At 52.0% G+C, this 21,344-nt stretch overlaps 1 protein-coding gene across 1 annotated transcript; it reads right to left on the bottom strand.

Annotated features, from left to right (window-relative positions):
• Positions 1-1,902: 1,902 nt before the first annotated feature.
• Positions 1,903-21,281, bottom strand: CFAP251 (cilia and flagella associated protein 251). Its single transcript, XM_009958281.2, has 22 exons — positions 21,231-21,281; positions 20,443-20,519; positions 19,729-19,852; positions 19,437-19,577; positions 18,854-18,963; positions 18,269-18,377; positions 17,754-17,834; positions 17,208-17,285; positions 16,860-16,904; positions 16,296-16,513; positions 15,515-15,709; positions 13,421-13,668; positions 13,180-13,328; positions 11,951-12,124; positions 11,505-11,689; positions 10,873-10,987; positions 10,479-10,642; positions 7,547-7,637; positions 7,190-7,333; positions 4,275-4,503; positions 2,955-3,056; positions 1,903-2,024 (listed from the first exon to the last, which is right to left on the bottom strand). Exons 1-22 carry the CDS (start codon positions 21,279-21,281, stop codon positions 1,903-1,905), a joined length of 2,952 nt encoding a protein of 983 aa, XP_009956583.2.
• Between the last annotated feature and the right edge of the window lie 63 nt (positions 21,282-21,344).

The following is a 21,344-nucleotide window of genomic DNA, read 5'->3' as shown; positions in this document are numbered from 1 at the left end:
CGACCTCAGCGGGGAATGCGGTGCTCGGCGCTGTTCACGACGGCGTCCGTCCGTCCGTCCGCCCGCCCGCACAATGCTCCCTCCGCTCGGCGCGGCGCGGCGCGGCTGGGCTCGGCGCGGCTCGGCTCCGCCCGCCCGCCGGGGCCCGCGCACTGCGCACGCGCCCCGCGCCGCCGCCGGCGGCCCGCGCGCGCGGGGCCGGAGGGGAGGGGGGAAAGGAGGGGGAGGGGAGGGGCCAGCGCGCGGGACGGGTGCCGTGAGGGGACGGCGGGCGCCATGGCCGCTGCGGACGCCTGGGTCCCTTGGAGGGGGTAGAGCCGGCGGGAGGAAGGGGCCGGGGAGTGGGGGGGGCGTCCCAGGTGCCTGTCCCCGAGGCTGCCCCCGGCGCGGAGGGGCCGCCGCGTCCCCTCAGCCGCCCTGGAACCGCGGGGGTAAACGGGCGGGGACCCGCGGAGGAGCTGCCGCCGCCGTGAGGGGCTGCGGGGCGGGGGAGGCCCGGCGGAGAGTTTGGCCCCGCGGGGTCCCTCTTGCCCGCACCCCCTCAGGGCTATGTGAGCCCGCGGCCAGGGAGGGCGGCTCCGGGGGGGGGCTCCGGCAGCGGCGGACATCCGAGCGGCTGCCCCTGCGCTCGGTGCGGGAGCGGAGCCCCGCTCCCGGGTGACAGCCCCGTCCAGCCCTTGTGCCAGCCGCTGTGACCCTGCTGCAGACCTTGAGCGTGGGGATCGGCAATGCTTCCCGTCAGGCAAAACGTCTGCCTTGTTAAACGGGATACTTAATAAACTCGTAATATGCAGATTTTCTTTTTTTTTTTTTTTTTTTTTTTTTTCCCCGGTAGTTACAAGGTTTCGCAGCTGCCTCAAATAATTCCGGTAATTTCCATGGAATCGGGCTGGTTTTAAGTAGGGAAGGATCTGCTCCGACACAGATTGATGGAAGTACACGAACGCCTCAGTAAACAGTTACACGTGAAGCAAAGCTCTGCAGAATGTTTCCCCTGTCGCCACACCCGGTGTGCCATGGTCATGGTGGTGTTGGACTCCTTCGTTAACTTGCATCCAGTGCACACCTTGCTGTTTGTGCTAATTGTACAATCACAGGTACTTTCAGAGTACATAACAGCGATCTCTGTTTAAAAAACATTGCCACTGAAAGGAACGCTTCTTAAGGGCCTACATTATTATTCAAATTGATGCTGAGGATGATGTAAAGAAGGAAGCGTGTTCAACAGCACTTCACCGATCTTTCTACAGCAACTTATATCAGCCTCATTATGCTGTTTATAAAAACACAGTAAGATGCTGTCCCATTGGTATTACACTACTAATTGGAACTACTGCTTTCAGACAGAGAAAGTAAGTTTTAAAGGCCAAATTGGAAACCTGTTTCTAATGTGTAATGCAGCGTTCCTTTCTTTACTGAGGTCCATTGGATTTATAATTACAAATCCATTCCAACCTGTCCAAGCATTGTGTACACTGCATGTATCAATGTATTTAATCAATACAATACTTTTATATTGCTCTTTTGCTGTCAGGTTTCCCAAATAAAGACTGTCCTAACCTGATGAAAACAGACCGCATCTAGTATAAACCCACCCAAAATGAATTCTAGGAAGGTTCCAGCTGAGGATGGAGTGGCCAATGCAAGAAGACAACGTGGCAACTACTGCTTAATTCTTTTCAGCCAGCCCAGTGCTTCCCTGCATCACTTTGATCCCAGAGGTTTGTGGCATGTGCTAAACTGGGGGCTTATTCCAGAGTTTGATGAATATGAAACTATGCGACCTTTACTTTGTAATAAACACAAAATCCAATTTTTGCAGATCTTTGAGGAGACTGGAAAGTAGGAATGGGTAGAAAGCTTCATGGCAGATATGCTTCTGTGTCTTTGTAGACCAAAGATTCATCTCTCTCTTTTTCTGTTCTTTTTTTCTGGTTCAGCAATAGGTAAGCCAAGAATGTCAGCAGTGAATATCTCTGCTGTGATTTCCTCTGGAATGTCTTCTTCAGTCAAAGCTGCTGCACCTGGAGAGCAGTAACAACACAAAACACACAACAGCAATGTAAAAATGGCTTTCCAGATCGGTAAAATAGGTAAGCAGCAGTAAGTAGATGGAATGCTTTTAAAGATGTACAAAGTAATCATGAAAAAGTATTGGTTTACTAGCTCAATACTTGATGCGTTCATATCGGGGATCGAATCTGTCGAACCGGTGAGGCTGTGAGTCTCACCTTGCAGTAGGTTCCTGCCTCAGGAGGCTCGAGGGGCCAACTTTGACGCTCCAGTGGTTTGATGTGATTTTAGGATCCTGAGGAATCCAGTGATTTCAAAGTTGCTCTGCAGTGCTAGGCAGTTCCCTTCAGGACCTGCACCTTCGCTGCGTGCGGCCCATTGCCATCGGCCCTAACCAGATGCCGTTCTGGATGGGTGTGGGCTGGGACATGAATTGTGCAAAAACACGGTGCTCAGCAGCAGTTCCGGTTACAATGGGCTGGAATCAATGCTGTAATTTGCTGTTCTAGACTGGTGTACACTGGGACATAAACTGTAGACAAATGAGGTGGTTATCAACAGCCCCGCTACAATGGGCATTGCCGCCTGGACGAAACCAACCCTGTAATTTGCATATCGTGGGATTCCTTTTTGCCCGTGGACTTTGGCGTGTAAACCTGCCGCTGTGTGTTTCTAATTTCAGTTCCAAACCAGCAGATAAACAGCAATGTAATCTTGTCAGGTCCCAGTTACATTTCACCGTCCATTTATTTTCAGATACACCCGTGCAATTGCTGCATGGATGAAGGACAATCTATAGCTCTGTGACTATTTTTGCAATCCCATCTGAGCGTTTTTGACAGCTCTCGGCCTAACAGGGTAATGGGTTTGCAATTTAAATTATTCTATTTGGGAGCTGAAGCGATCCTGCTTCCGTGCTGTGTGGAATGCTAATCCTGTACCTGAGGGATCGGAGGTGTCCGGTTGAGATCCCCCTCTCCCAGGATGCTTGCCCAGCAGGGTGGTCAGGCACTGCGCCAGCTCGTCCTCTGTCATCTGCTCTCCTGTACACAACAAAGCAACACCAGCCTCTTGGGTTACGGTGTCGTTAGCACCAAAACTAGAAGGCAATTCGAACAAGAACTGTGTACAAACAAAACAGGACAGTTTGAAAGAGGATTCGGCCTCTCTGAGGTAGAGCTACACATTGCCCATCGAAACGTGTGATCCCAACGCAAGAAAATGTTAAGCCTAAGGAAAATTGTCCTTGCATACTGCATTTTGGGCAAAGATATTTATCAAAGTGAGAAATTCTGATGCAGGCGGCACTTTAGGCTACAACGTGCTTGCAGGGGCTTGAGCTTCTGTTCCCACTGAAGCATTCCTGGCACAGGGCAGGCCACAGTCTGTGCAGCCCCCTGTCCGCACCTGTTGCCATTTCCACACGGAGGCGGAAGGTGCAGGAAAGTCTTGATCTAGTATCTTGGAACGACCTGGACGTAGCACTTGTTCCCAATTAGTGGTTGGCTCATGCCCTGAAGCATAAGGTTATAGATCTGTTATGAAACTGTTCTATCTCATGTATCTGTTTATGGATGTTCACACCATCCGTATAAACAACTAACCTTACTCACACTGGTCGAATCCTTGGTTTCCAAGGATCTTTGTGGCAAGGAGTTTGATGTACTGAGTAAAACAGTGTTTCCCTTTACCTGTTTTAATGCTTAGCTGCACTAAATGCTCCCTGCTTTTACAACAGGAGCAAGACAATAGAAGTTCGTTATTTACCCCTCTACAGCATTGGCCATAAGCATATCTATATATGCCTTTACAGAGTTCCCTCTGATTCAGCTGAACTAAACCATCCCCTCTTTTCAGTCTTTCACACATAGATTCAGCTGAGGATCGACCAATTTCATCCCTCCTTTCTTGTCCCTCTCTCTTTCAGTTTTATGCCTTTCTGGAGACTGTGTGACTGGAAGAGAGAACAATGATTCAGATAAGGGTATGCTGGAAGAAGGGTACAATTTGCCAAGATCCATACTCACCATTTGACAGACAAGATATCTTAGGCCAGCAGAGATTTCAGAGCAGTAAAAGAAGTGCAGCTGAGACAATAGGTGTGATTATTCAATTTAAAATCTTAAGACAGGTGGCTCCACATGCCTGCCCTGGTTACCAAGCTATAGTTCCAGATTAATTTTTTGCTGCAGTGAATACATTCTGAAATTGAAGGCAGAACTAGCAAGCATAAAACTAATATTAGAAAAGAAATAACTCACCTCTGCACTGAAGCAGCAACAGTAAGTCTCCTCTGTCAATAACTTTGTCTCCGTTCTCATTATCATAACCAAGAACCTGAAACGCTCGTTGTATTTTTTTCATTGACAAGCCGAACGCAGGTCGATGATTTATATAAAGTTTGATAAAATCCCCTAAATTGATTTCTGTCACTTGTTCTCCAGTTTCCACGTACTTGCTGAATTTTACTTCATTTATCATTTCTTCAATCTAAAGACCAAGGCAAGACGGATTGTTATACATTTTGAGGAGCATCAGGCCAGTGTGCCATCTCATGAATGCCAACGTACTGCCATCGTGCACGCGCTGGTACCACAGATTCCAGGACCATATCCCAATAACAAGGGAGCCCTCAGCAGCTGAGGAGGACATGGCTAACAGTTACGTGCTTGCCGTTATGACAACATTAGGTAAAGACGGGGGTAGCAGATATGTAGTCATTTTTGATTTCCTCTATTCTTCTTATGTGACTTTGCAGCTGTTACCGGTACCTTTGCCACAGCTGTTTCTCCACTCTGGGCAGCCAAACCGCAAACCAGTAAATATACCACCCCACTACATGTATCAAAGCCCTGACATCACCAGGCTGCACAGTACATGCACACCCTGGCCAGCAAAAGCAATCTTTCCCCTCCCAGCTCCGGCATGCGTCTGGTGCAGCTCAGCCACTGCACGAGCCAAATCTGAAATGGGCTCAGCGGGGCTGACAGCCTGCACAGCTGGATCACCCGCTCGTCTCTCAGGCAAACAGGCAAGTACTGGCCGTGCTGGATACTAGCGGTTTTCCTCAAGTCTGGTGCTGTGAGTCAGCCCAGTTGGCAGCTGTGCAGATGTGCGTCCGAAAGGCAGGCTCTGCTCCATGCCTTCATTGTACTGGTGCTCCAAGAGGCAGCCCCTTTGGAGATACACAGGCAGCAGAGAAAAGCCGGGAGAATTCCCTGTGCCAACACGTACCAAGCCTGCTACTCCCCGGGAAGGGAAGCTGATGCAAGATCTCCCTGGGGAGGACTTTGCATTCAGCCTTGGGCCTTTGTCCTTGTGTCACAAGTTTTTCCACTGAATGAAGCCTGGGGAAGAGGGAAATCTCAGCCTTATATTTTTCCTGTAGTGAATGTCACATCAGGCAAGAACAGTCATTTTTACTCAGCTCTGGCTGATCTGGGATTAGGTTTTATATCAGCCCCACTGAACTACAAAAGAAAAACACCAATTCCCAAAAGCTTTGCTAGGCAGCCCAAGCTGCCTTTTCTCCCTCCTGCTTTTCACTTATTAAAACACTCTAGAGAGAGATGAACTTTCTCTCTGGATTTTAATACTGTCCTGCCTGCTTTGAGAAGCAGATTGTAGGTCGCCTCGTTTCACAACAGTTTAGCACCTCTGTTTCCACACCTGAAACGCTGTTTTCGTTTTGATTTCGGGGGGGGTGGGGGGGTGGGGTGTGTCAACAGTTATTCTTCCAGAGGCATTTCCCAGGGGAATCTGTTCTCTCTGTCCCCAAGAACCAAAAATGTAATAACCCAAGGAAAAGATCTAACTAAATATGAGGACATAACACCACAGCTTGACACAAGGGCAAAGCAGTCCCGGCACAGACGAACATTTGCTGGTTGCAGGGGCTCCCAAGCAAGTCTGTTAGGTGGTGGCTGTGGCAAAGGTCCTGCCTCCCATCTGTGGGCTCTCCTGGCAGAGAGTGTGCCCAGGCAGATGGGGTGGCACTGACTCACAGCACCAACACAGCAGCCTGTGGGGTTCCTGTGCAATGGCAGAGACGAACGCAGCCTCCTCCGCAGAGAGATGAAGGGAGCGCAGCGATGTACTGCTTCCCTTGGGAGAACCCCTCCTGCGTTGAAGGGCTGTAGCTGGTGCAGAGAGGTCGTTATTCAAATCTCCTTGCATCAGATTCAGTTTTTTTTTTTGGTATGTGCTTTAATTACCCTTTTGCTGGGTTACAAGATTACAAGTGACGTTTGTATACAATACCAACTGCCTTATAGAAACAGCCACAAAAGGGGAAGAAGCAGCGCCCTTATTAAATCAGTTGCCTTTGTCTGCTGTAAAATTTGAAGCTAAAAAGCTCTTGAGAAATGTTTGATAGGAAGCTCTGCTGCTGCAACCTGAAAGGAAAGCTCAGAGACAGCTTCTGCAGAGTTTATCAGTTATGAAAGAGCTTTAAGTTCCGTGGGAATAAAAGCTGCTCTCTCCATCTAAAATCATGCCTTCATCAGTCCCAGGCAGAACAAAAAAAAGAGGATCTGTCAGTGTCCAAATGAGTGGCTGCGTGGAGCTGGACATTCCCACCCGTGCTGGTAGCACACGTAAGACGCTCTGGTTGAGTTTCCATCTGACTTGGAGCGACTCGGCCCACGGCCCACCAACCACATACTGCATGTAAAGCAGCTCAGCCACTTGGAGAAGTCACAGAGAGACCAAAGCACATCACTGCCTGCACACAAGGTACTTCAGCCCATGGACTTTGGAAAGTTGGTGGCTGCTGCCCTTGGGAGCCAAAGGAAGAGTCATTCCTCGACTTTCTCAGTTCACCTTCTGAAGAAACCCACCTCTGCAGTGGTGGCAGAGCACTCAACCTCCAGAAGACCCTGAGGTCACCTTTTGTTGAACACTTCAGAACCATCAGGCTCCAGGTTTGCTCAGCCTACCCCTGTGGTTGCCCAACTGTCTAGTGAGGGATCATTACTTTTTGAGGAATTTGCTGCCAGATTCTGACCACTACTATGTTGATGCAGACGAGGTTAAATACTTTGAAAGCCAGCAAATATACTCTGGAGCCATCCAACGTGACAACCATCAGAAGCTGGCCCACAGGACACTTGGTAAAGGCAATCAGTCTTGCTCTTTTTTCTTTTAATAACAACAATAATAAGAACAAAAGACCGACCTTTTTCTCTGATGGATAAAATCCCATTGCTCTCATTACAGAAGGAATTTCCTCCAAGGGAATATGCGTTGACACCTGTCTGGTCTCCAGCGTATCGATACCATGGCTGCGCAGCTGTGCATAGTAAAAATAGTCTTCCAGTTCCTGCGAGGGATTCAAATGAAATACCGTGAAGTTCCGTTATCAACAGGCACGGAAGATAAGGCTTCTTTTAAGATTTACTATCAGGCATATCAATGAGATTGCTGTTAAAGGTGAGCTGGACAGAAAATAAAGAAATGTCAGGCTTGTATAAATGAATCTTAAACTCCGACCAACCAGATGTTGCCAGACAACGTTCACGGTGAGCATAATTACCCTGAAGAATTCGCCTTCTCTGCCGCCATCCAGTAGGTTGTAGAATGGGATCAAGTCCTCCCCACCCAGGGCAGCAGCAGCATCCAAGGCACTGGCAGAAGCAGAGAGAAGGTGGTACAGGGAGAGTTCATGTGAGGAGAGATTTCACATTTCCCTTTCTAGTCATTGTTCACAGACACTTTCAATAAATAAATAAAATCCCTGGGCCTCAGAATTCAGGAAAGAAAAGCATTGCCTTGAACTGTGTACTATTTTATCATCAGCCTGCAATTCTACAGCATATTTCATACCCAGGTTTTACATACAATAGCACAGTGTGGGAATTAATTATTAGTGAATGGTCCTCTTGTTTAGTGGAATGAGCACAGGGCTGAGAGCCAGGAGCTTTTCCATGGACTTGAGCTCGGTGTCTGGCATTTAGCTTTTCTGCTTCCTTATAGAGACATTGAGGGAGATGAATTAGCTAGATCAGCATTTTGAACATGCAGAGAGGGCTGGGGCTTGGTCTTTGCAATAAACCACACAAACCTAAGCTCCCTGTTCCTTGATCTAACAAATTCTTCCCCAATAACTCAGCGCAATCCATTACTCTACTTCCTCTCTGTGACGAGTGACTATATCGCAGGTGCAGTCTACATCAAACTGAAAGCGTTTGAGTGCCGCCTCTTTGTTTCAATTTCATAGGTAGTTGGAGCCAAAAGAATCCGTTCGGCTCGTGCAGATGAAAGAGGAAACCAAGCCTGGTAGCGCAATCATGGAGCAGCGTTGCCACATTAATACCCCACGCCTGGCAGCAAGGCTGCAGCTTTCATGCACACCTCTGTGGTGCTGCTTCCACGGGGTTTTTTTTGCAAGCTTCATGCTTTTTTCATAATTAAGTTATTTGGGTGTTAAACACAGCGGAGATGCACAAGATGCCAGAAGCAGCAATAAAATGATAATTAGCTCATCAAGAGCTTCGTTCCGAAAACAAATTACATAGAAATTCAGTGTTGCCTGGACCCTGGCCAACCATTATAAAGAAGGATCATTTATATTCTATTGCCTTCCTTAAAATGTTGCTTATTCTGACCCCCGACTGCTTAAGCCACACAAAGTGGAAAAGCAAAATAAATAAGCCCATTGCTTTCCCAACCAGGTTTCCTTTGTTCCGGCACATGAAGGTGAGCTGGCTCAGCACCCTTTGGGCTTTCCTCTGAGTGAGCGGTACCTGCAAGAAGTGTTTTACACAGGACCAGCACATGTCCTAACTGTGAAGCCTGTCCTAAGAAGGTGAGGGGCAACGGTGTTTTACATGTGCACTCCAAAAGGAAAAAGTAGGAGCGAGGGCTGAAAGCCAGCTCCTGTGGGGTTAATTTGCCAGAAACCAGGAGGTGTGCTCCGTGCTAGCAGGATAAAAAAAATCCCAGCCACAGACCGACAGAGACCATGCCACGCTATCTATCTTTTCTAGCTCCAACACGGGCCAAGCTGTCTTTCCAGTCCTTGAAGTGTGAAGGTGAAGTCACTCCATGCTGGCCTGGCAGTTTTCAGCTCCCTTGCGATGTACACGTGTATCTACGGGGCATCTGTAACCAGGCTCGCGAGGGGAAAGCCCTCTGCCCTGCACACACATTGCAACGAGCAGCTTCGGTCCTTGACATGCAAAGAAACGAAAATATATATCCTGCCTTTGCCGCGTTACCCGCCTGCCACATGGGAGCACGTGTCTGGCACCGCTGCCCAAGGGAGCTGGCAGAGGGACATTGTAGACTTGCAGAGAAAGGCAGAAGAAACCTGGCAGGGTTTATCACTGATACTCCGAGCCAGAGCCTGGAAATCCTCATTTGCAAAAGCAGCCTTCACTCCTCCAGCCACCCCATTTACTGCAGTCCATTTACTCATGTAAGCAAAGCTTTATAGGATTAAGGTGGCTTGTCCTAAATCCAGTCTTCAAATGCAGGGGGGATTTCCTAGCAAATGCTGGCCTATCCCATTTGGAGAGCAGACACTTTTGTGTCAGCAGCCACCCTGTACACTCCTCCTGCAGCCAGTGCTGCTCCTCTGATCCCCTGCCTAACCCTGACAATCCCCCACCACATTGGCCAGGCCCTCACAAGGACCAGAAAATCCTCTGCTCAACTTCTTACCATTGGGGTACCATTGCCCAGAGTAGAAAATTTTATAGGTGCTATGGCCACTGCCTGCGAGCTCTGCTGGTTTAATCCTCTCTATTGACTATGCAGCTACATCACACAGAGGGGAGCAAAGCCCCCCCCCCCCCCCCCAAAAAGCGTGTCCCTCCTGTTTCAGTTGCCACCCCACATAGCCACCCGGGGCCTGACAGGTCATTGCAGTCTAGGCTGACCCCACAGCCACGCCACCATGCCTGGCGTGGCACATGCCCACCGTGCTGAACGCTCTGTGGGTGCTGAGCTAGGGCTTTTGGAGAGCCTGCGCCAATGCAGGGCATGAGGCTCCGCTATTAATAGACCCAGTTGCAGGCCAGGTTTTGAGGGTTGAGCAGAGATGCTGCCAGCCTCAACTCGTGCCTCTCTCAGCAAGTGATGGGTCTCCTGCTTGCATGAGCGCTGGGACCTGCTCTCCACCCCATGACCCACCTTGCCAGATGTGGTTTGTTGGCCTGGTTGTGGGCACGGTGTTGTGGAAGAAGAGCCAAGCTGCAGGGCTTTGTAACCTGCCCCAAAAGGACCTGTGCTCAAGAGAGCCCTGCAAAGAAACACTCCCAGTGCAGCAGCACCCTGTGCGCCAGGATAAGAACAGAAATAGCTGGGAGACCTGGATTTAGCTCTTCTTGTCACAAACAGAGATCTTTCAGGAAAAAAAAAACCATTCTCAGTGTAAATGCTGGGGAACGCTTGCTTCAGCTGTGTTGGCCAAGCAGCGGTGGAAAGCCCTAACAAGACTCCTTTCTGCTTCCTGCTGTACTTACCTTAGGTTGACCTCCCATTTCATAACAGTGCAGTCATCCCTCCCCGCTGTAAAGACATAGCGTCCATCATAGGAGCTAGCAAGGTCAGAGACACCATCCGGGTGGCAAATGATAGCTGAGGACTTGTGGGGGTTGCCATCGACAGGCAAAATCTGCAAGCCCACCTGTAAGGAGAGAGAGAGAGCCTGGGAGGGCTGAGGATCCCATGGGAGGGCTGCACACCCCATGGGAGGGCTGCACACAAGGGCAGTGCCGCATCCTCCTCCTGGGAGCTTGCTCAGCTCTCAGGCAGGACCAGCCTACACATGTTTTTGTCTGCAGTGAAATTCCCCCTGGGACCATCACTTCTACAGGTAGGGGCTCTTGTACAGCTGGGGCAGGTGAGGCACCATACCTTGTCCTTCATAATGTACACCAGATAGTGTTTCCGTGGGTCCGTAGTGTTTGTTGTTGGTAAGATTTGCATCTTCTCCAACGGGGAGCCGTAGGTTGGTCCCAAAAGGGTCTTTCTAAAGGCAAACAACATTTTCATCCATTTTAGGGCTCACAAAACTTTTTCCCTCTCTGAACAGCTGCTGAGCACAAGGATGGGTAGATATGGGGAGGTTTGGTGGGTGCAAAGGTTTTAAACTAGTGGCTGAGAGGACAGGATAGGACAGGGACCCTGGCTAGAAGGGACCACACTGAGGCTGAGGCGAATTTAGTGCTCAGAGATCATTAGTCCTTGCGCTTTTCTCATGGGGGCTCCTGTCTCTACCTGATGCCCAAGTGCTGCATCCCAGGTCCAACACACTGGGCAGACCGAGACGCACCTGCAGCCACAACCTTACTAGGCAACATGCTAGTGAACAGCAGAGTGAACACAAGGATGGAGCAACCTCGGGGCCCTAGAGTCATCCCAACATCCGCATCACGGGTGGGCAAACACATTCTCATGTGTGGGAGTAGCTCAGGTATTAGGCAGAGGAGGACATAAGAGTCAGGATGGGGCTCCCGGGCAGTGGTAGGCATGAATCTCTCCTCTACCTGCATATTTTGGTTGTCGTGTTGTAGAGCTTCATTTTGTAGCAGTTGTTGGCAGTGAGGATAAAGGATTCGGCACCGAGCTGGGGGTACCAGGCCAAGCACAGGGGCACAGCAATCTGCTCTACGCGGTCCCTGTGAAGGACCGCCAAGTGGTCCTTGCTGCTGCTGTTCAGGTCATATTCAACCTGGAGGGAAGACAAGGAAACACAGCAGCTCCCTTGTGGTCTGCCAGCATCCTGAACCTTGTGGATTAACTGGATCTAGCACCTTTTGCATCAGCCCGCAGAGACTCAGCCCTGAACCCTGGGCAGATCTGCCCTGAGACCAGGCTGAAAAACAACTCCCTGCAACAGAGCTGGTGGGGACAGGGTTAGGAGCTGTAGAACCAAAGACTGAATCTCCCTTGATGCCCTTGTCCATCCCTTTAGACTTTCACATCGACCTACCAGATGCCGGTCCTCCCCTAGGCTCAGGAGCCTGGGCTTGTTGCTGTCTAACTGGACCCCAAAGAGGATGCTCCGGATGGGTTTGTAGTGGGAGTGCAGCCCTGCTAGGTGTTCCCAGCATCTGCTCCCGTTTTGCAAGACTCTCTTGTAAACAGTCACTGAATATTTCTCATCCTGGAACAACAGCACAAAGGTCAACAAGCTGTGATCCCTGCGTGCATCCCCTGGCTGGCAGCAGGCAGCTTTGCATGTCCCCTCCGGGCTTAGCTCGGCCCTTTCAGTTTTGTGAGTCCCACCAGAGGGGTTAGCGTCACAGCCAGGATAAAACACCACATCAGACAGATTTGGGCAGCTGCTCTCAAGGGCAGCACCACAGCAGTCCTCAGCCTGGCCAGAGCATCCTCGCTGGCTGGAGGGCATTCCCCGCTGCGCTCTCGCAGCAGAGGGGCAATAAGTCGAGTTCAGTGACTCCCTAGAAATCACAAAGAAGATGCTTCCCACTGCTGTGCCCTGGCATCTGTGCATGAGGGGGGAGTCTTTTTCTTTGTATAGATCATAGAATCGCAGAACAGTTTGGGTTGGAAGGGACCACCCAGTTCCAGCCCCCTGCCCTGGGCAGGGACACCTCCCACCACACCAGGTTGCTCCCAGCCCCATCCAGCCTGGCCTTGAGCACTGCCAGGGAGGGGGCAGCCACAGCTTCTCTGGGCAACCTGTGCCAGTGTCTCACCACCCTCACAGTGAAGAATTCCTTCTAATATCTAATCTAGTTCTACCCTCCTTCAGTTTAAAGCCATTACCCCTTGTTCTATCACTTGTCCTATCATCACGACTTGCTACAACCCCTGTGCCAAACTTTTCAACGCTGCCTCAACATTTCTGCACTGAAACATGGGACCAAGGAGCAACCCCCATCACAATTCACCAGCTAGGAGGAAATCCCTGCTCCAGCCCTTTCTACAGATAGATGCAGAGCTCAGGCTTGTCACTAAAGTTAGCAATGGGATGCCGCCAGCAGCAGGTCTGTGGAGCGGCTGTGACTGGTGACGTTTTTACACAGTGACTCTTCAAGCCAGGAAAAGCATTTCAGAGTCACAAAGCCCCGCGGGAGGGGCAGCCCTCTGCTCACTGTGCCGTGCCTCGCAGGATGGCCGGCAATTCCCAGTCCCACTGAAAACTGCGCCACGAGCTGCGCACGTAAATCACCAAGAGGAAAAAAACAAGCTTACAGCAGTTGCGAGGTACTCCGAATCGTGAGAGAAGCAAATATGCGTTACGGGACCATATGAGAACTTGAACTCTTTGCAGCTGGACTGAAAGGAAATGGCATCAAGGATGTAAACACTTCCATCAGTAAAGCCAGCGGCCAGAAAATAACCTGAAAAGCATGCCAGAAAACTCTCATGACACGATCGCTCCTCCCAGGAAGCCCAGTGCTTGGCACACGGGGAGGTGATGAGGCCAGGATACCTTCAGGGTCATAGGACAGGCACTGTATGCCGGCCTCGGTGAATATCCTGCTAACGAGGTACTTGTTCTGCTGGTAGTCCCACACCTTCAGAAGCCCACAGTGACTCCCCACAGCAATAAGTGCCTGTCGGGGGTGACAGGCGATGGCGTTCACAGCTTTCTTCGCCTCTGCCATGACTTTTTCAAAGTTTGTTCTGTCTGTTGCAACATGGAGCACAGTTGCATCAGAGGTTGAAAGGATAAAGTTCCTGTTTAGTGTGAGAGAAACAGAATTTGATGAATCAGACTAGCTGGCTCATGTCCCTCTGAGCTATATTACACATATTACACATCAGTCTCTTTTTGGCAACTTAGTTGGATGATCACTTATATTTTGCGATCTGCAATATGCAAACACTTCTTGACCTGGAAGGCAGGTGGTACTTTGTATTCATGACCTGGTAAATCTCCACAGGAAGACACTGGAGCCGGTTCCATTTTCTACTTGGATAGGCAAGACAGAAGATGAATGACATCTGGGTAGCTTTTGCAGTTTGCAAGTCACTGGTGTGTGAGAGACGGGCAAATGAGCAATTGAAGATACTCTGAATAGTCTTTTCACATGTCTCCATGCCACCATTGTTGGTGGCTCCATGTGGACCGTGCTGCCAAGGTCAGAGGACAGTTTCAGTCCCGCACCGCAGACAGAGCGGCTGCCTGTCTGTTCACTCAGATGCGCTGACCGTAACGCAGCGCGGAGGGTCCTGTTGCATAATGGTGATGTGTGAAGCAGACGTCTGAATAATTATGCACGTTACAGAACACATATGTATAGTCGTCCGTCTGCCTGAGGACGGAGAGCCTGGGCCCAGTTAAAGGGCCAAGAGAGGACCACGCAGAGGTCTAGGAGCTGCACAGACGTGCATGGCTGCATCACGTGGGCAGCACGAGCGGGGAAACAGCAGCCTCTTCGCTAGCAGGCCCGTGAGAGCCTTTGGTTTATGCACACCTGGCCCAGGCACTGAAGGGTGCTGTGCCTCTTGCATGCCTTTGGCCATGCCTGATCCCACCAGCCCGGTGTGATGAGCAGGCTCAAGGCTTCTTCCCCTTCGGTTTTCTGCTTTTTGCGCTTCCCGGAGCAGCTGCAAGTGGCAGGAGCTGCAGCAGCGACCCAGGAAGGGGGAATGAGACAACAGAGACCGACAGGGAAAACCAAACTGTTCCCCAGGGCACTGCTCCAGGCTGGAGAGGCATCTGTCCCACATGGCTCTTTGGAAAACATGTGCAGCCAAGGACAGATGTTGCCAGGAGAGCCTTAATAGGAGTGACAGACATATGGTTTGCAGGCTGGATCAAGCCACAGAGCAGCTTCATCTGGCCTGCAGACTTCCTATGACTCCTCAGGCACACCTACGTCACGCAGAGGGGGGCTGGCGACCAGGCTGGGGCTGTCTTAAACTCCTGAGTCGATGTGGTGCAACACAGCACCGATGCCATCGCATCGATGCCGCCAGCATCTCTGCACCGCCACTGCCCCGGTTAGCTTGCCCAGCCATGATAAAATCTAACTGGAAATAGCCATCCACGGGAGGGGTTTAAGAGGGGGGATTAAGGGGCCCAGTGGGAGCCAGCAGCTCGGCATTAGCACCGCCTGGTGTGCCGGTACGTGACAGAGGAGCTGAGCACCCCAGGACCAGCAGATCTTCTCCGTGCCTGCATTAACACTTCTCTCGCCTGCATCAAGGCATCACATCAAGTTCAGAATTTAAGACGTGCTGAGGCCCACCTCAGTGGTTTTGGTGGCCACTGGGAGATGTGTGGGAGCTGTGCAGGCAGAGGTGGGGCTGCCCAGGAGGCACCCCCCTACACTTGTCTCTGCCGGGCAGGTGGGACAAATACCTGAAGTGAAAATCTGCAGAGAAGGGGTATAAAGGGGCACATTCCCTCCCTGTCCTGCCTCGCTGTCTCTGTCCTGCCCAGAATCCTGGGTACAGGTTTGAAACCTGCTCCAGCCAAGACAGAAACCCATGGGGCAGCTTTCAGCTGACCATCTCCCCAGCTTTCAAGCTGCAGGACAAATGCAGGAGAAGACCTGGGTTATAAAGGGGCACTTACCTGGTGAGGAAGGGCTGGCTGCTGGTGATGCAGGAGGTGGAGCAGGCTGGGGAGGCACTGGGAGGATCAGGAGGGGGTTTGGAGAAAGAGATGGACCGAATGGGACCAACTTTGCTGTGGCTGTAGCAGGTGAGGAGCTGCAGCTGCCCGTCGTAGAATTTAACCTGGCCTTTCACATCGCCTGTTACTATGCAGCTGTGAGGAAAGGGAAAGCTTTTTCATCACCACACCGGCTGAGAACTCCCAAACATTTCTTGGGTAGCATCCTTGGGCAGAAGCAAATCTCTTCCCCTTTTCTCTGCACAAATGCATGAGAGGAGCCCCGTACAGATGTGCAAGGGGAAAGCCCAGGACCGTGCAGAAACCACCAGGCTCTGCTATGACCCTGCAGTGTCCCCTGCCCTGTCCCCAAGGCTGTCAAGGCGTTCGGTGGCTCCCTCTGCCGGTAAAGGCCAGGAGGCTGAGCAAGACATCCCGATCCTCCATGATGGTGGCAGCCCAGGGTCAGCTACCCCAGCAGAGCTGGAATCACCCTTCCAGGAGTTTTCAAGCTTTTTTTTTTTTTTTTTTTTTCCCCAGCCAAATTCAGTGCTGGAAAAAGACGAGGCGATGTCTCGTAAATTAGCAGCACTTTCCTGCATGAATTTTGCTTGTCCTTGCACGCCAAGTGACTTGAAACTGCAACACTTGGCCGGAGCTCATCAGCATGAGTTCTGCCACTCCTACGGCTGACATGTCTGAGGACTCTACCTATGGCTACTGAAAACTGCTGTCCCATTACCTCTCAAACACCTTGAGCACAGTAAGGCTGTCCTCCTGCATAGGCACCAGTTTGGTGGCCTTCATGCTGTGCGGCTTCGCCTGCAGTTCCTTGGAGGGCATGCAGGGACTGACCATGTCCCACACCACCAGCTTCCCGGCCGAGGTGCCCGTCAGAACTTGCGAGTTGTTAAAATGAAAAACCGACTGGCTGAAGCGTCCCACCACGCTGCGGAAGGTCTGCAGAGAGAACGACGAGGCTGTGTGTTCATCTCGGGTGATGGCTCTTCCCTCCTCAAGCAGAGACATTCCTGCTTGGTCCCTCCATGTGACATTCCCTCCCTGTCCCATGGCAGGATTGTCAGAGGCAAGAGCCCCCGGAGAAGATACTGTGAGGCAGCTCTGGGAGAGAGAGCCCCTCTTGACCTCAGCTCAGGCAATCCTGGCTTGTCCCTTCAGGACACCAAAGGGGACATGCTGGGGACACGGCCCCTGTTTCTGGTTAAGGGGATAGGAAGGGACAGTGCTGCTGCCAGGAGGAAAGCCAAAAGGGTGACATGCTGTGGTCCCCCCCCCCTGTGCTCACCTTGTTGCTCAGGAGTGGAGCTCCATACTGCAAACCAGCATTGCCCTGGGGAAAGTGGAGAAAACACGCAGGACAAGCGTTTTTGAAGCTGTGCTCTGCAGTGCCAGCATGTCCCCTCCCCAGTGTCTGGGCACTGGTTCCATGCCATGGTGACCAAAGCAGGGCTCCTGGGGCAGAAAAGCTCCAAGACCTTCCAGAGAGCACAAAACACCCTCCCTCCACCCGCTCCTCTCCCAAAAGCTGCTGACCAGCACGCTGCCTCGCCAGTGTGCAGCCCCCCACACTGCCTCCTGACCCTCTGGGAGCACATCTGGCACCAGAAATACAATGTCCCATGACCCTACTTACCCACAGGTAAAATATCACCTGGGTTTTGCTGTTGCTGACAAACTCATAGGGATTTTGAGGGTTAAAAATGACATAATCCTGAAATTAAAAGGTGAGAATCGCATCAACGTCAAGCCAAGCAATCATTTTTGTTTATTCTTGCATGGAAAACATCTGCTTTTGTCCAAAACCCACTTCACCACCTGCACTGAACTGCAAACAGAGGCCAAATTCCCTGTGAAACACCAGAGGCATGCTCTCTCCTCTGCGAGCAGGGACAAGCTGGCACTGTGGCCAGTGCCAGGGCTGCAGTGGAGGACATCCCACCAAGGTCCCCTCCGCGTCCCATATCTGTCAGGCAGCGGAGAAGCAGCGATAACAGCCCCAAGATGCTCTGCTGTGTTGGGGTGCAGCACGGATGGGATGTGATCCTGCCTCCCACCCCCAGCTGGCATCTACCAGCAGCTCCGTACTGGATGGGGGCACGGGGGGGGGAGCAGGTGAGGATAGGGCTGCCCAGTCCAGCCCAGTCATGCTCCTCTGCACCCCACGGCTGCAGTCACTCACCTGATACCCAAACTCAGGCCTCAGCTCTGTGCTGCACAGGGGTTTCTCTGTGGGTGAAGTCCACTTCCAAACACAAGCTCTCTGTCAGAGAAGGGAAAACCGAGGGACATTTGTGGCTTTCTGGGAGCTTGGGGGAGCCAGGTGAACCCCACTGCCTCCAGCTGTAGGGGATGGTGGGGCGTAAAAGACTGGAGCAGGATAAACCCAGCATGGTGTGGCAGCAGAGGGCTTCATTTCAGGAAATAATGCTAGAAATTGCTTCAATGAAAGCACATTGGAGTCAGAAGATTTTATTCCAACTTATCCATTTTCTTAACTCCACGGCGTTCATTTTAATGAAATCCACGTCTGTCTCCCAACGGCTCAGAAAAAAAAACAAGCCATCATCCTGCAAACCCACTCCACCTCTCTTCTGCTCTTCCCATCCGAATGCCCCCCTTCCCCTTGGCTGCACTGGGGAAAAACTTCCAGGAATCTCTCCTGCAAAGCTACAGAAGAGGAGATATTTTCTTTACCTGCACTGTACCAGCACTAATCGTTGCCAAATACTTCGCATCCTGGGAAATAGCAATAGCACTGACCCCGTCCTCCGGATGACTCTCAAAGATGGTGCGCACTGGTATCCTACAGAGCAAAGACTTCGTGGGCGCTCGCGGTGGCACAGGGAGTTCAAAGCAATCGCTTGGAAAAATCTGTGGCACAGCTCACCCTGGTTTATGTGGCGGGGAGGGAGTCTGCAAACCCTGGTGCTGTCGAGGGAGCAGCCAGCACAGCAGCTGATGCTCAACATCACCTCCATCCCTTCCTCCCAAATAAATGGCTCTGGGAAACAACTCACCAGTGAGCTTTTAAGAAAATACTACAGCTTGGAGACACTACAGCTTGGAGACACACATGACTTAGTCTGCGGGGAGCTCGGCCCCATCTCAGTGTCCCGTGGGTGTGGATGGCAAGAGGGTGATGAAGCCCTCAGCTCGGTTGTGGCTCCTTTACTCTGTCCCTGCATTTCTCCTGTTTCACTCTTGGCTGAGGCTGGAGTCAGTCCTAAGTGATTTACCAGACACAAGAGGTTTCCAAAGAGGAGATTCCTGGGAGCTTACCCAGAGAAGGAGTCCCACACGATGATCAGAGCATCTGGCCCTCGGTCAGCGGTTGCAACCCAGCGCCTGTCTTCACTCACACACAGGCAAGAAATGACATTCGTGTGGCCCTGGGGAAAGAGAAGCAACAGTGCTGCGAGGCTGCAGACTGGGTGATCAGCTAAAGCGTTCATCAAACCAGGTTGCTCATGAGAGTCCCCTTGTCTCCTCTCCCAAGAGTCCTCCACTCTCATCCTTCCAGACTAATTTTTGCATCCCGTTTTTCACAGGCTCATCTGAGCCCATCACCCCGTCCCTGTGCCTTGCGCTGGCGGCGGCTCCCTGAGCCAAGAAGCAACGGAGCAGAGGGGGCCGTGCTGCACGTGCTGCTCGTGGTCACCGCTGCAGTCCGACACGAAGTGCCTTCCACCAGCGCGTGTTGGGAATTGCAACGGGGGCGCGAGCAGAACGATGCGCTCCTGTGCACAAGCTGCTCCTCGATCCAGTTATAGGTGGATATCAAAGCACCAGGCACCAGGAAAAGAGACAGAGAGAGTTCAGGAGAAGGGGAGGAGGAGGGAGACACCCGGGCTGCTGGCCAGACCTGCAGGTGGTACTGCCTGTTCGCCAGGACATCGTGGATGATCACCGTGTGGGAGGAGACATACAGGAGCACCCGGTCCTCCCCATCCATCAGGCTGTGCACAGCCAGGCTGCTGTTGTAGCCCATCACCCAGGACAGGTTCTGTGGGGAAAAGTCAGAGCTTTTGTCCCTGGTGCTTAGCAGCTGGGATGAAAAAGCCACAAAACACCTCTGGGGTGCTGGGAGAGAGCTGGGCAGGAGTGCTGGGCGCTGTGTGGACCATCGTGGTGGCACTGTGCCCACTGATACTCACGAGGGGGTGAATGCTGGTCCGTCTGTCCTCCTGGAAGAGCATCCCTGGTGTGGCTGCTGATACCAAGCTGGCAGAGCCATCATGCCCATCATCCTCCCTGCTCCTCTGCTGTCTTTCCTGCTCCCTGCAGCCTGAGTGAGGGCTGGAAATGGACCCCTTGGGCTTAGGCTGTGCTGGGAACGCTCCAGGGGGTCCAGTGCCCTCCAGGTGTGTTGTCCCAGCAGTGTCTTCTCCCAGGGCAGTCGTCAAGGTGGTCATGTCTTGCCTCCCATCCCAGGTGCTAGGCAGGGCGCCTGGGATCCCCGTCCCTGAAGGAGACTGCAGAGGACCCAACAGTGCATCTGCTCCAGCATCTTCTGGTGCTCCTTCCTTCTCCTTAGCAGCAGTGAGGGGGTCCTTGGAAAGGGGCAGAGGTTTGGGTGTGTGCTGGCTCCTGGGCTGGCTCACAGCCGGTGGCAACACACCCCAGCATGTCTCAGATCCAACCCGCATCACTCTCAGGGCAAGCTCCAACATCAAGATACTCCTCTGTGTCTAAACTGCTTATGGATTTGTACCAGGGAAAAGTTTTCCACCAGTCGCTTCTTCTCTTTCTACACATCTAATCTTGCCCTCTTTGCACCTCCACAGCATCCCACGTCTCACACCAGAACCTCTTCCAGCCAGCTCCTATCACCTGGGCTGAGATGACCAAGTTTCTCCTCCAGAACTAACCTATAGGTCATCTGAAGGTGAAAAGTGGCCTTTTTGCTGTCCAGCCCCTGACTATTCCCCACACACGTTACTGATTGCTGCAATAGGGCACATGGTCGCAGGCTGGAGAGGGAGTGATGCCAAATTGAGGTTAAAAACAGGGGAAAAGAGTCCTGGGACTGGGGCTGAAATGGCTGTGAAGGGCTCTGCAGCAATCCTAGCTCTGCTGCCAGCACCTCCTGCCACGCTGCCTAGCGAGCAGACAGAAAGCAAGGGTAAAAAATCCCACCACCACCTTCCTCAGCCTCTCGCCAGCCTGTTAACAAACATATTAAATAGCCCTGGGGTGTCAGAGCCTGCAGCAGCCCTGGGCAGGCTTTCCCCAGTCTGAGCACTGGCCACTTAATCTTGTTCTTGGGATCCTCATCAGCTTTTGCCTCTCCCCACAGGGCTACTTGATTTCCTATAGCAATCTCTCATGCAAGGTATAAACCTCGTTTAGACACTGTTTCTGTTTCCAAGGGAGGGAAGATAACATTTCATTCAGGCCAGGTTCCCTCCTGCTCACGTAACCCTCAGGCAGCTCAGGTGCTCAGCAAGTATCGATGGCTGGACTGAGACTACGCAGAGATGCTGCAGCTGCCAAGCCCCGCTGGGGGGGTCCCTGCTCCACCTCCCTGGGGACATCTCGGGAGAAACCCAGTCTGGGAGACATTACCCGCCTGGTCCTGCAGTTGGGGGCTCTGCTACCCTCAGGACCCGCCCGCAGACCCTGTGTCAGGCAGGGCTTGTGGTGCTGCTGCCCTCACCTGCTCAGGCAGCACGGCCGTCTCCTGAGCTGTCTGTCCATCCTGGGACATCTCCACGGGCTCACTGCTTACTCCTGCTCTTCCCCCAGTTGCCTCCTCCAGTGTAACTTCACG

This window comes from Leptosomus discolor, chromosome 16, assembly GCF_034619465.1.
Source record: "Leptosomus discolor isolate bLepDis1 chromosome 16, bLepDis1.hap2, whole genome shotgun sequence".
NCBI classification, from domain to species: Eukaryota; Metazoa; Chordata; class Aves; order Leptosomiformes; family Leptosomidae; genus Leptosomus; species Leptosomus discolor.
The sequence above is the reverse complement of the archived record's forward strand: the minus strand, read 5'-3'. Positions and strand labels throughout refer to the sequence as shown.

What these genes read in the sequence shown, in the direction of transcription:
- CFAP251 (XM_009958281.2), bottom strand. Translation starts at nt 21,281, where the DNA reads ATGTCCCAGGATGGACAGACAGCTCAGGAGACGGCCGTGCTGCCTGAG. An exon ending in GGACCAGCATTCACCCCCTC is followed by an intron (nt 19,578 to 19,728) that starts GTGAGTATCAGT and finishes TTTTCCCCACAG; the next exon opens with AACCTGTCCTGGGTGATGGG. An exon ending in GGACACCTCCGATCCCTCAG is followed by an intron (nt 2,025 to 2,954) that starts GTACAGGATTAG and finishes ACTGCTCTCCAG; the next exon opens with GTGCAGCAGCTTTGACTGAA.